General features: G+C 37.6%; 1 protein-coding gene across 1 annotated transcript in view; it reads right to left on the reverse strand.

Moving 5' to 3' along the window:
* Positions 1–14,663, reverse strand: part of SMG1 (SMG1 nonsense mediated mRNA decay associated PI3K related kinase) — a 60,148-nt gene that overhangs the window by 18,918 nt on the left and 26,567 nt on the right. Inside the window, exons 19-39 of the mRNA XM_066198496.1 lie at positions 14,127–14,267; positions 13,637–13,836; positions 13,194–13,390; positions 12,388–12,555; positions 11,435–11,589; positions 10,817–10,962; positions 9,982–10,183; positions 8,930–9,039; positions 8,398–8,545; positions 7,871–8,030; positions 7,122–7,242; positions 6,234–6,482; positions 5,665–5,949; positions 4,525–4,669; positions 4,094–4,232; positions 3,572–3,802; positions 3,302–3,479; positions 2,530–2,691; positions 2,035–2,252; positions 1,712–1,866; positions 584–806 (exon numbers count right to left, since the gene is read on the reverse strand). Coding sequence (XP_066054593.1) covers positions 584–806; positions 1,712–1,866; positions 2,035–2,252; positions 2,530–2,691; positions 3,302–3,479; positions 3,572–3,802; positions 4,094–4,232; positions 4,525–4,669; positions 5,665–5,949; positions 6,234–6,482; positions 7,122–7,242; positions 7,871–8,030; positions 8,398–8,545; positions 8,930–9,039; positions 9,982–10,183; positions 10,817–10,962; positions 11,435–11,589; positions 12,388–12,555; positions 13,194–13,390; positions 13,637–13,836; positions 14,127–14,267 — 3,733 coding nt within the window. The remainder of the gene's footprint in view (positions 1–583; positions 807–1,711; positions 1,867–2,034; positions 2,253–2,529; positions 2,692–3,301; positions 3,480–3,571; positions 3,803–4,093; positions 4,233–4,524; positions 4,670–5,664; positions 5,950–6,233; positions 6,483–7,121; positions 7,243–7,870; positions 8,031–8,397; positions 8,546–8,929; positions 9,040–9,981; positions 10,184–10,816; positions 10,963–11,434; positions 11,590–12,387; positions 12,556–13,193; positions 13,391–13,636; positions 13,837–14,126; positions 14,268–14,663) is intronic.

Genomic DNA, 14,663 nt, shown 5'->3' on the forward strand with positions numbered 1-14,663 from the left:
GCAAAGTAGAGGAGGAAGTACAAGGAAAAAAAGATCTATTCGCATGTAAGACCTCCACTCTGTGTAGCAAGGTTTTTAAAACACCAGGCTGGCTCTGGATAGACAAGTGAGTATTTTGTTTCTCTTCAGACCCAGAACTAAGAGAAGATGACAGGATTGACAAAGGACCTCTGGGAAGTGTTGATCATTTGAAGGCTGCTGCACAGCCCAAGGACTACACTTAGATAAACAGAATTAACTTGTTAAAATTTAAATCAACTGAACTCAGATACCAGAGTTTCAGAAAGAACGTATTTAAAAGCAATAAAGCCCTCTGCTCCCAAAGCTGACAGCATCCCAGACAGAAGATTAAAGATTTGAAAAATGTAATTTCAATGGGTAGGAATGCAGTAACAGACAATCGGTAGGACGCTAGAGGCAAAAATTATGGTGCTTTAGTGCTCAGTTTGCCTCTGCTGACTGCTGAGAAGACAGCTCCAGGCTGCAATTTTGCTACAGTAAGAGAACAGCAAGAGAAGGAGAGGGTCAAGCACATGGTGCAGCAAGTGTCTCTACATCATACTCTTCCCCTTGCACGTAATACCTCTTTAAATGGGAGCCAGCTGCTTCCAGGTTTAGCAGGATTCAGAGGATTCTTAAGTTTCTCCAGTGCATTTTCAATTGCATCTCCATAGTTATCCTGAAACCACTTCTCATGAGGAGTTTCTGCAGGAGCTGCAGTGATGCTCCTCACGTGCTCCAAAGCAAACACAATGGGCTTCATCAGAGCTGTGTGCTTTTCCCGCATGATCGCTATTTTCTCCTCTCTGTTATAAAAAACACACAAAAACTTCCTCTTCATGCCATAAAACCAAGTTCTCATAATGACAACATTAAACAACAACTGAGACATCGAAGAACTTACAAAAATTATTACTTCGCTAAAATGAGGTTTTCAGTTAAGATCATATTAAAATGAAGACTATGTCATTCCACATTGAGTAAGTGCTCCTCTGAACCACACTTTAAAAAAAAAATCAGAAATGCACTGCTCATGACCAGAAACCCTGATTAGAAGCTCTGAGCAGAAATCACTTTAAACCACTGATTTCCTTTAATAAAGGACCTTTTTACTATTACTTGTTGAGGATGCACCACACTATAGAGAAGAAGAGACATTCAGATCATTCTGTTCTCCCAATCTATGTCAGTCCTGACTACAGGATACAAGAGGCATTCTTAAGTTTAGCCAGTTGCCCAGTGAATGGATCTGTTCTTCCAATACTATGCCCACACGAGAGCCCACGTGAGGTAAAAAGCAGACTTGCTCAATACTGAAAACTACGAGATAAAGACATTTTGTTTGCTCCAACTATCTGCATTTACAGTGATCTCTAAATAGATTACATCCTCCATCATGCTTATACTCATTTCATCTGACTTGAAAACTGAGAACTATAGGATCTCATCATCCCCAATACAATATTGATTGGGCTCTAACACGTTATTACTAAAGAAATCACAACATGGATCACAGGCAGACTGTATCTCATTTGACTGAGGTAGTAGCTGTAGCATAAAATGTTCCTGAGATAAAGTCCTAGGCTTACAGGGCAGCAGCTGGGATAGTATGCATTCAGGAACAACACTACTGTTGGTTCATTTGACTGTACACTTCCCCAAGAGCAAACATTTGTTCTGATTACCCCTTGTACTACTGGAACAGACTTACTTCCGTAAAGTGTTGTTGTTTTGGACCCTCTTGACTTCATCCTCCAGTTGTTGGATCCGTCTGAGGACGTACATGTGCTGCTGCAGGAGAACTCCCAACCAAAGCTCATCCCAGAGAACTGTAACTCTGCGCAGCTCAGCCACAAGCATCTGAACCTGGAGAAGGCAAGATTCACTTTGTAAAAGAACTAAAATTCAGATTTGTTTTAGTAGATGAGCAAGCTGGAGGAAAAAAAAAAAAATTACAGTAGGCCAACACCCAAGACATACAAATTAGATCTTTGTGGTTCAAGTTCCCAAGTAACATACATTTGGATTATTTACCTGCAATACCATTGTTGGATTTGCAGCAGAGAGTTTCTCCACAATTTTGCTGTAGCAATCTTGCATCATTGCTTGATCTTCATTTAATCCAGCTTTTGTATCATCTTTACTACTTTCTTGGGAAGCTGGAGTGCTCCCTTCATCACATTCACCACCCAACAGTTCTTCTCCTTGAATATTACCCAGCAGAGTTGGGATGGCAGAAGGCAGCTTGTTTCCTAAATTACAAACAGATGATAAAATATTAGCTACAGTAAGATATATCACTCCATGGTTTATTTAGCATCAGGTTTCCATTAAGTACAGATGAAGTATTTAAAAAAAAATGCAAAATCTGGTACACCAGATAAAGGGTATCAGTGAGATCCCATAATAAAAATATTCTTAAGATCAAAACTGAGAAAACAAAAAAACCCCACCTCAGTATTATTCTATCCAGTATATAAAAATATAGTAGCTTAAGTTTATTTGAATACTTTTTCCTTTTCTCCATACCTGAAGTCTGGGATTCGCTGCTAAGTGAAATGGTTCCCACTATCGCAGGGTAGAGGATGAGATGAGGAGAATCCTGAGCAACTCGACAGAGTAAGTTGCAAATGCTCTGACGAACGTACACTTCTGGGTGATTCAGGCGGGAGAAAAGCTGGGGAATAATACCTGCAGAAAGAGGAAAAGGAAATGTGCTGCTATCACTTCATTCCTCTTCAAAGGAGAGAGAATTTTATTTTTAAAAGCATGTCTTTTTTTTTTTGCATAGGGAGAACATAAATCAAAGAAGGACTAATTCACTAATTTACAAAAAAGTACAAAAGTGCAATTTTATAACAGGTGGCCTCTTCTTTGCCTCCCACACTAACTCCATAATCTTTGAGGGAAAGTCCCTGAACAACCAGAACCTGCAGTGTAGGGACAAACAACTGCTTCTGAAACGTGTGGCTTTAGCCACACATCTTTCCCAACTATAGGTAGAAAAAATCCACCTCGTTTGTTTTTTAGAGAGGTCATATGATATAATACTTCACAAACCACATCTCCTTTTTCCTTCCTATATCTTCAAGTGGGGGAAGGAGGGATCAAAATCTGTGCTACTTATCTGCTTTACAATCACAGTGTATGGCAGACTAACATCTTCAATGACATCATGTAGTAGAAGACAGACTCTTTTCCTCACACTTAAATAAAAACTTTATCAAAGTACAATAAGCAGCTTTATACATTTAGAGGAAATGCCTCAAAATCAGTTTTAACAGCTAGATGACATACTTACCTCTCCAAGGAGCAGTAGGGGTAGTTTCTAGCCCATGCTCTAGATACTGTCTAAGTTCTCCAGCATGTTTCACAAGCAATCGTAGCAGCCTCAGGGTTGCCATCACAATTACATCATCAGTGCTTTGCTCAGAGGTGTTTCTTAAGTGCAGTCTGGGATCTTCTTCATCAAGTGGAACCTTGAAACAAAAGAAACACTCCTCTAAGCTTAGTTCATATTATCATTTAGAGAAGTTTGTAACTTGGTTTCCACATCAACGTGAACACTAACCTGACCAGCATTGAGTTTGAGGAAAGTAAAATATGCACTGCAGGACAGTTTATAGAGACTGAAGATTCTGTCTACAACTTTCCTCCAGACTTTAATTAATCCTTCTGTTGCATTTTCATCAAGATCTGAAAGCCAGGGACAACTTGTTAATAACTGACGCCATATCACATCCACCATATCATCTTCCTCATTGTCCTCATTTTCAGTGATTTGTAGGGTCATATCTTCATCCTAAATGCAAATAAAGGGAAAGCAGATTTGATTAAGTCCTTCGACAATTTCTACAAGCAATCTTAGTTCCTAAATCAGTTTTCGTCTAGCAGCTCATGCAACTGCATTACTTGATCACATTACCATAGTTCATCCCAGAGGTGTGTGACCACTTAGCTAACAGATGGTTTCTTGTACTGTCTGAATTTTAACTTTAAGACACTCACAAGAGTTAACATGAACTGCAAGAAGAGGAAAACAAGGTTCATGCTGAAGCTGAACATTTTTTTAAGCAAACAAATCTACACTTACTTGAATCCCAGCTGGCCGACACACCGCTTGCCCAAGAATCCCATAGATTTTCTCTTTATCCTCCTCTGCGATGTTGTCTGGAAGCAAGCTCTGAACCTCAGATTTCTCCCGGGGGAGCAGCCGAACACCTTCTCCCTGACTGTAACATTTAATGAATTATTGATCCCCATTACATCAGTGTTTGTTGTGCTACTGCAAGTCCATATAAAAAACTTTTTGAAGGAAGAAATCATCTTTATCTCAGAATTAAATTAGCTTTGTTTTACAGAGGGCAAGTAAACAAGAGAACATTCATTTCTCTGCTCACGTGAAACTTCAGACCACATACAACAGTAATCATAAATACACAGATAAGGTTTATCTTGAGAAAACCAACTGTGCTGTTGGCTTTCAATCCAACCATTCAAATCCAACCATCAGGCTGTATTTACCTGGCATTATCAACTACTTTGCGGCCCCATCTATAAGCCCAGCTAGCCAGAGCTGCCCAAGACTTGGCCACTTCAGGTGCCTGTACTGAAGACAAGTGATACAGCTGGCCCAAGATGAAGTCTGGTTCTCCAACTCCGATGTTTACTGTGATGGGAGAAAGAGAGTAATATGTGTTACAGTGTAAAACCTACTTCTGCCTCCTTAGCACAGAAAATAACACCAAAAATAATGGGCATACAGTATTTTTTTAGTAAAATTAATACCCACCAGTGCAAAATTTTCCAAACTGCAATTATTTTTCAGTTCTGACACAGCTTCAAAATAAAGCCCTGTTTCCATTTGCCAACAACCACTGCAGTTACTCCACAGTTCCTTCCTCTTTCACAGAGAGGTGGAGCTGAGGCAAGGAACTCATGACCTCCAGAGGTGCACAGTGCTTCAGACAGCAGACTTCTATGAAGTACCCAGGGCACCGTGGTTGTGTTTGTGTATATATTTATTTTCTTTTCCATAAAGTCAGAAAGCACTTACTGTTTAACATTCCCCAACAGCTCAGCTCTATAATAACTCTCAACCCTTCATGAGAGGGGCTAAGTTATTTATGAAATCCATGTTTAAAGAAACACAGAAGTTATCTTAAAATTTGATGAAAAATCTGCTGGAAATTAGGAATGAAAATTCTGCAGCACCAGCAGAAGTGTTCAGATAATGTATAGATTAAAGATCATGAAAAAAACTAAAGTACTTTTCACACTTAGGGGGGCCTTCATACCATAAATCCTGTCCATGCTTAAACCTGAAAGATCTGACTCAAACTTTAGCAAATACACAAGCTGAAAGCAAGCACACCATACAATAACAGATACCATGAATACAAAATAAACATTTCCCAGTTTCTTCCTCAGGCCGCCATTACTTAAATGAGAAAAATGTGATAGAAATATGAAATATCAATATTAAAGTGGATATTTTAACTGTGTATAGTTACCTTTTGCAAAAAATGCACACCCTTGACGTGTGCATTCGGAAAACAAATACATGAGTGATGGAGCACTTAGTCTTTATCAATATAACTGGTGTTATCCTTCAGTATAATTAGCAGTAATTATTTTAAAAAAGAACAATGAGAACAAACATACCTGTAGATTCACTTTCAATCCTGGGATATTCATCTTCTAGTGTATTAACAGCTGGCAGATCAATCAAATTATATATGTTTTTAGACAAGGTAGACAGGCCAGTGTGATTCTGCTGCTGTCGAGCTCTATATACTTGTTTCAACTGTCCTGAGATCTCTTTCCATTCTGCTTGAATCCATTTAGCCAGTGTGAGAATAGATTTAGCAACTGCATATTCAGCTTTGGCAGATTTGCAGAAAGATATGGCACAAGAACTCAGCATTTCCATGGCATGTGTTGACTGACCTGCATATCATGAAAAGCAGATCCTCAGTACGCTCCTATTATTTAAAACAATTCTGAAATTCAGCACACTCGGATCCAGCTTGTAGCAAAATATTTTTACACAGAAAATTCTCTTTTGAGGAATGACAAGCATGAAAAAGCTTCTGAAAACACTTTCAGACAGACATCAGCCGATGGGATGAAATCAGTTCCTAATGATACTGCCCTATTGTGACTTCAAGGTAAGGGGAATTAGCCTTGTTATAAGGAAAAACAAACTCAAGTCACTACAACATAACACTCACCTGCTGTGTATAACAACTTTGTTTTCTCAATATCAAGTTCAGGACCCCATTTTTCATCTATCTGACCTGGTGCAGACAGTTTTTTGAAGTGCTGGACTAAGTCCTGTGCAGTGGTGGTTTTCCCCAGCTGCACTTCACTGCACTGGGCGAGCAGCCGCGTGGCCAGGGCGATGTTCCCTCGCTTCCGTGCAAATTTCGCCGCTGTTAAGCCCAGTTCCATTAGATGGCTTTTGATGGGGACTGTTGGCTCTAAAGAAGGGAGCAAGACATTGTAAACATGAGTATTAAACCACTGTCTGACACACAGAAATTCTGCCTAATGTACAGCATACGTGGCCATCAGTAAAAATTGCTTCAGAAATTTAGATTACTTCATTTCTGCCTAGAATATTATAAACCCCATCTCAAACAAAAATTATATCCTTAGATTATCTGCTGGGCAAAAGATTTTTTCCCCACTAAAACCATTCTTCTTAGCTAATAAACCTACTTGTCCCCAGCAGAACGTTTTTCTCCCATTACTTCTAATCATACTGGACATTTAAATGGCTTTAATGACTGTTAGTGAAGACCCATTATTCCTAATGTTGAAGTGTTCAAAAGTGAAAGCAGGTAAAGTATGAAGTGATGAGCAAGTAAGGAGTTATTAGGAGAGGAGTATACAACTATTAAACATTTCAGAATGTTACTTTTCTTTTGGATACTGTCTACATCACAGCACTAATCAAGACAATGGGTAGTAAAGCAAGACACCTGAAGGAAAAAACCTGGCTTTTCAAAAGTATTCCATCTAAATAAGAGAAAAAGACAGCTACTGCTTTTCAGCACACAGCTGAAGCTCAAATTCTGGATTTGTTTTTTACAACACCATAATGAGAGCTCACACACCTTTAAGCTTTTCCATCAGTTGATTCTGGTACACCGTGTACCTCAGGGCATGCATCCACGGCCTTACATCATGCTGCTTGCATGACCTCAATGCTTCATTGAAGAGAGGTATAAGACAGTCCTGGAAGAGGCACAGAACTTGCAGAGTTGTCATAAGACAACTTTACTACAATGCATTTTCATTAAATAAAACCAAAGGCCATTTTTAGAGCAAACATTCTTATTTATATTAGCAGCCACACTTCATCACTGACTAAGAGAAATATGTTTTATGGTTTATTTTGAGAGGGCAACACTAAAAACTGCTCAAAATCAATCAGAATTGTCTTCTGTACAATGTGATTAGAAATTACATCTAGAACATTCATACTGGTTGAAGTCTGGCATTCAGTTTTTAATTCCTGAAGTGATTTTTATCGGAATATTTTTAAGTTGCTTTGAAAGTAAAGTAAGTGTGTGTTACAATGTATTCAGAGAAGAAATACCAACAGCCTAAAAGGCAACTAGGAATTACACTTCAAAAATAGTGTAAGTGTAATTGAAAGAGAGGTATAACTATAGAGATAAGTCCAATTGAGATGTAAAATTATAAAAAACTTGGATCAAGGCACATTAGAAAACTAAACGAGGTCTTTTTGCAGTATGATTAACAGTCAAAACAATTAACATATGTTTTATATTCAATACTCCACAACATGACATGGCAAAAGACATAAGCCCTATTTAGGTTTTAAACACCCAGGAATTACCTCTGATGTCAGCCTGTTGCATACAGTGTTTTCCAAAGCAGAAGAACAGTACAACTGAAGAGTGCTCAGCACTGGTAAAGACTGAGACACGGTGAGTGTGGAAAGTCTCAGAGGCCCAATAGCGATGCGGGATGTTTGCTTTAAGTACTTAATAAGATTTCTGAAATTAAAGGATCAGGACAGTCATTTTTCTTAGCTAGACTTTAAGAGTAAATAGTGCTATCAAAATTACTGAAGAAAAAACCAAATTCAGTATCTCTAAAAGGAAGATGAGAAAGTGTTGCAATATCATAAAAGTTATAATACTTTATTTTTAAGCTGACACACAGAAGCACTTCATCAACTCAGATACTTTATGAACTATATGAAGTCCAAGTTATTCAACATCTTATTTTTCCCCGGTAAGCTTATAACTCGCAACAGCTAGAACTGCCACGGATGCTGAAGCTTTACACAAAGTTATGTTTAACAAACTAGAACAGGTCTTCACAGTGTATTACATTAATTCATAGCACATTTCAACTTACTCAGATATTGACTGCCACTTTTGCTCCTGTTCTATGTGGTTAACAGCTGTTGCCAGACACACTGAACTTCTCAAAAGCTGTACTTCAACTGCTTTTTGAAGTTCTCTTGGATCAGGACTTAGCATATTAGGAAGGAGCTTCTTCATGTCTACAAGGAGATTAAACAATTGAAACCAACTAGAGCTGCCAAATGTTATCATGTTTCACCATCTGAGAATGAATTTTTGACAGTAAGGAAGTTAGGAAAAAAAACCCTCTTTTAAAAAAATATATATTTTATACGTGCATGTGTTCAAAACAGAAATTCATCACAGATTACATACAGTCACATTAACTCCAGAAAACACATCTGCATCAACGTTTAGGATGACCATTGCCAATCATTTTGAAGCTTGATTCAATAAGGTTATAGTCAGTCCACTGAACACAGCGAACTGCATTCAGAAGTTTCAGTCTGTCATTTACAGAGACAGATACATGAAAAAATATTTACTTTTGCATTTGGTGTAAATATTAATTTATGCATTTATACCTATTTTTTCTTTGGATCCCCCTGCAAGCAGGTTGATATTTTCTCCTGGTAATAATTCTAGTTGTTCAGTGCATTCAGTAAGTTGTCCAGACTCAAAGCTGCTCAAAGATCTGCAATTCAACATTTATAGTTTTATTGTCATATTTTTGACTTCACTCGAGTTGCTAAGTATATTACACAGCAAAAAGAAAAGACTCAAGACTAACTCCAAGTCCCACAGAGCACTTATGATTAATTCTAACCAAAAAAGTCAATTATCACATACAGCAATAAGAGGCACTAGTTATGCACCAAATTAATTAATCCAGCACCAAAAGGAAGAAGAGCCCCTTTCTCTGACAGAAGCAGTCACCTTTTCAGACTTGCAAGATTTTATTTCACTGCTTCCTTCTGTGCTTTTATTTTCAAGTCAAGAAATTTCAGCCAAAAGGATGTTACTATAATTACCACAATCATGCAGGAATGAAAAGCAATCAAGTTGTCAAATAAAAAGTAACTACGGTCTATAACGTCTTTGAAGGTCTATTCAATGTCACAAGTATTTTTTCATGAACCAGAAAAATATTAAAGGTCAGGAAATAAATGTACAAGCTACAGTTCTAAATTTCTTTTAAAAAAGAAACAAAACTAAAAAAATTCAGCAGCCAAGACCACTTCTTTCCTATACTTTTCCCATTAAATTAGTAAATTAAGGTATTTTTAAGAACCACAGAAATACATTTTATTTAAGTTGACAAAAGGATTCATCTTCTCCTGAGAAAAGCAGAATAAATCTGGTATCTTTTTTCTTCAATGAAAGACTTCTTTTTCTTGAATACTAAGCAGCCTCAGCAGCCAGAAAGCTACAGAAGCTATTTAGAATGATGTTACCTCTTCACTCATCTGTAAATGCCACGGCCAAGTGCTCACCCTCCCAAAAACACACCTTTCTTCTTTGCATGCCTCTACTTAGAAACTGACATCCAATTTTTAAAACCCATTAAAATGTTAATATTTCAGTTGTAAGACAATGAACTCTAAGATACTGTTGAATAAATTAATTATACCCTTACTTTATGTAGTTAAAATCTGCCTTCAGATTGATTGAGGTATTACTATTGCTTTTCTTCAGTTCGTGGACCATGTTTTGCCACTCCTGAACAGCAGACCAGTCAGCAATGGAAATGTAACATTCACAAGCCTTGTTACCCAGGTAGTTTATCACTTCAGGTGAAGAGTCACTAGGCTTAGTCAGAACAGTTTTTCTAGTTTCTCCTGTGAAATGAAAAAAAAAAAATTATATAAACACGCACATAATACATATTTTCAAACAGCAGTTCTGTTACTCAAATGTTATTTCTATGTCTTTTGTCAAGAAAACCTCTTAATTTTAAAAAATCCAATAGTTACACAACTTTTACAGTATTCTTCCACTGACTTTGCTAAGGGAAAAAAGGATCTTTTCAAAGGAGGTTTTGAAAAAATTCAGTTCACATCTGCAAAGGAGCATCAAAACAGAAATAACTAAATTAGGAACAAAGGAGGCTCATTTTCAAAGATGAAACAATACTGCAACCAAAAACCTCTGAGTGCACTTATGATACAATTATGTCATAAACAGTAAGGCTTAAGTAATGATGATCTAAAATAAACTAGATTTAAATTAGTAAGTTACAAAAGATTTTACCTATTACCTTTAGTTTCATTCAGCTAGACCTCAGTACTTCAAACCCTCCTATCTACACATAATACTGGTTTCAAGGGCATTAAGTGGTTCAGTTTAACTGCAGACAGAAACAGGTTTTCAGATTTCAGAGTCAGACATTACCATGGCTGTATCATTGAATGTTCTCATTTTACACACACATATTTACACAGTTGTATTTCTCTTAAAAAGAAAACACTGACCATTCAAGGAATGTTTTGGGCTGGCATTATTCACACTGTTTGAATTGGCCAACTTGAGAACAGTCTTGTCAAAGCCTGTTATACAGCAATCCACTCCAGTCATGGAGCAGAGGTGCTCCTGGTATTCCGCAGTTGCTTTTTCAAACCTAAAACAGTTCAAAATTTCAGTCAGCATCTTAAAGAACCAGGCTGGGTTTTTTTTTTTGTAAATAGACTATATTTTGATCATTATTTTACCCCAATACTCAAAAAGTTTGTATCACCTTCAGCAAAAGAAAGGGATTAAGATAGGATACAAGTTTACTGGTTGAATTTCCAGGTTATAGCATTTGATAAAAACTTGTCCATAAAAGTTTTAATGTCAACTTCAAATCAAGTAGAGACAGAAGGAAATAAATGAGTTTTATATTTGACTACCACAATTTTAATCTGAATGAGGAGAGCTGAATACTGACTAAATACATATTGTATCTCTGAAAAGATTCACTGACTGTAATTGACACAGAAATTCATCAGCAGCCTTGACTTGTGCTACAGTTTAAAAGACTCAGAGGCAGAACTTTCCATAGAAGGAAAAAAGTCCAAGTTCGTAGCACCCAATTATTAGTGAAAACTTACCGCCCTTCTGCTTGCTGAGCTACAGAATTGATCCAGGAGAGGCTCTTCCCAACTACAGCAGAAGACCAGACAGCAATACCCTGAATAGCTTCAGGACAGTGAAGCTCACATAATGCTTCTACCAGCATCATAATTGTCACTTCCAATTCATTTCCCTAAATCCAAATCAAAAGTGTTAATTAATAAAATTCATCTAATGCAAGAGCCACATATATGTGGGGAAATACTCAGAAACGGTGAAGTAGTATTTCATTATACACAACTACAAGTGCTCCTCATATCCATCCACTGCACTGCTTCTGGAAAAGCAGGGGAGCCAAGGGAAGAGTTTGTGCTGTGAATCCACAGCCTGAACATCAATGGTTAGCAAACCCTGGGTGGTGTTTTTGTACCTATTTGAGAACTCATAAGGGAGCACAAAATAACAAATACGTCTCAAACCACCTCTGGTAAAACATTTAAGCAAAACAAGTCATGTACTGAAGAAACTACTCAACCTTTTCAAGAAGGCTTCAACTACTTTATCCACCCATCCCACCCCTGAACTCAGCTGCTAGTTAAGCGAAAGAATACCTCCATGACACAACCCTACTTCTCCTCATACCCACAGGTAAGCAAAGACATCGTACTACCACAAGCTTGGGATGGCGTCACACATAGGCAGCACCATTTTCACAAGATTTCCACTAAATTAGAAATTGCTCAACTGAAACTGGGAATTAACTATAGAATTCATTCCTGTATAGTATTTGACCACGTCTTCAGTACATCCTAACCTCCAATCCACAGTACCACAATCCCAATAAAAATGTACAAATTAAAAATGTGGCTTTAAAAACCTCCTCCTTTTACATACCACTTGGTTTAGTCACTACTGATTCCCTTAGCTTAGTTCTTTACAATATCACGGTGAGTATTTCTGCAATAGTCTACAGAGTTTGAAAAGAGAGTACCTGAGAGATACTATTATTAGTTTTCATTTCTGTGAGTAAATCAAATCCATGCCTGACAGTCACAGCAGGCTGGCCAGCCAGCAATCCAACTCTCATGATGGAGAGTCTGATCCGTGTCAGCCAATCCTGGCAAGTCTGGCGATTGGTATAGAAGAACGTCCTGATCACCTTCAGAGACAGGAAAGAAGTTTCACAACAACATTCTTCTGCATAAACCAAAATAGTTAAGTACTTAAGATTCATAGCAAAGGCAGGAAGGTTTCTTTTCTCCAGTTTTCAATTCATCTTTAATTTTATTATGTAAACGGTCTGAAATCACATGCAGCATGTAACTGGCCAGGCACACTGGCAAGCCAGAAGTCTTAATATGAACTGACTATAAATTACATATTACTGTCACATCTAAGTCTGGTAATTAAACAGATTATTTCAACACTGAAGAATGTTTTGCACTTAGAACTACACAACAGGGTATGTTGCTTATAATAATTACTACACTCCCCAAAAAGCAATTAAAGCTTTAAATAAAGCTGTTATTTTATAATAAGACTGCTGACAATCTACAAACGACTGACTGCTACATGTCAGAGGTGCCACAGGCTTGCTGGATTTGTACCACTATACAGCCTGGTACTCCAGAAACAAACCCTGGTTTAATATGCTCTGTAGGAATACAGCAAAGTCAAAGCCAGAGTTTTTTAAGAGTCTCAAACTCAAATTCCATGGCTAAGAACTGAACAATCCTGAAAACACTGTTCATTCAACTGACTGTTCCAAGCCACATCAGCACTGCAAGACAGACAAACCTTGGGTGGAGAGGTAAGGGCATTGGCACATCCTTCATATGCATTGTACATCAGTTTTTCCAAGTTCTCCAAATATTGCAGAAGGAGAACAAGCCTGAGCTGGTTGCTGCTGTGTCCTTCATCATTGTCTGCAGTAGTCCACTGGCTGACATCTTGATCAGGGTTTAACGTGTGGGCTGCAAGGCTCCTAATAATACCTACACATTTTACCAAAACATGGGGGGGGGGAAAAGTTACCAGATGGTACAGTATTTAAATGTGCAAAGGGAGAGAAATGCTCTCTCTCAAAATCTATCACAAGTGAACAGTAATTATGCAGCACCTTTAAAATCTATAAGCACCGAAAAATGAAGCCATTGCGCCACTTGCCTTAGAGATGAACACCTTGGCTTCACAACCTCACCAAAAAATCTCATTAAAATACAGCGTATTTTTTACTTTACCTTCAATAGTTTGAAATGTATCTTGGGCTCTCCCCAGAGGAGTCCGTAGCTTTGAGAGAACAGTGAACTGAGCTGCTTCCCAGACAGCCCATTGCCACAGCACAGCATCAGTCTTCAACAGGTTCCGAGGGATGGTTGGCTGGTCTCTCTTATCCAGTCTTTGACAGCTATAGAATAACCTTTCTAACCAATTATCCTTCCTGAAAGAAAACACCAGTGCATTAAAAAGTTCACACTGTACACACTTCATCTCCCTATTGTTCACAAACAAATCTCTCACAAAATTAACTCCCAAGCAGCAATGTATATAGGAAAATAAGCCCAAAGGTGTGTATGTAAGACTTCTATAAATACTAAAAAGTATATAAAAGTTTAAAAGTAAAGCAATGTAGTTTGTAATGATAATTACAAATTTTAAATTAAATATAACTTGGACTTGTTTACTATAAATTCAACATTCATAGATTTCAGTTGTAAAAGGAGTTCTTACCCAGTTCGGTGGAGGTTTCCATACAAAATAAAACTAATGACATCAGAGAAATCCTGTGGGTGGAATGTGTTACTTGGAGCTTTGCTCATGTGACTTCTTATGGCCAAAGAAATTTCTTGTATTTCAGTGTGGGTACGGTTACTGCAGGAAGAGAGGGAAAACAACCCATGCTATAACATACTTGAAAAAACCAAAAAAAGTTGTGTAAGAGAATTACACACACACACACTATATATATATGAGTAATGACTAGAATTAATTTTATACTTTGGTATTAATACCAAGTGCTTTCAGAGTTCAGGTCTTCAAGACAAATTATAGGACATAATATTGCTGAAGCTCTGCGTAACATGGACCTTACAGGTATTCAGCGCTTGCTTCAAGAAGTGATGCACACCTTACCAAATTTATTAATTACTTTGCATACTACATACTGTTCTCAGACCTGTAAAAGCACAGGGGAGATAGCAAGACACTTAGAATCATAGAGGGTTGGATGAGACCTTTAAGATCATCAAGCCCAACTATCAAGCCAGA

This window comes from Chamaea fasciata, unplaced genomic scaffold (assembly GCF_029207755.1).
Source record: "Chamaea fasciata isolate MVZ Bird 193981 ecotype frontalis unplaced genomic scaffold, bChaFas1.0.hap1 SCAF_16, whole genome shotgun sequence".
In the NCBI taxonomy this organism is placed as follows: domain Eukaryota; kingdom Metazoa; phylum Chordata; class Aves; order Passeriformes; family Sylviidae; genus Chamaea; species Chamaea fasciata.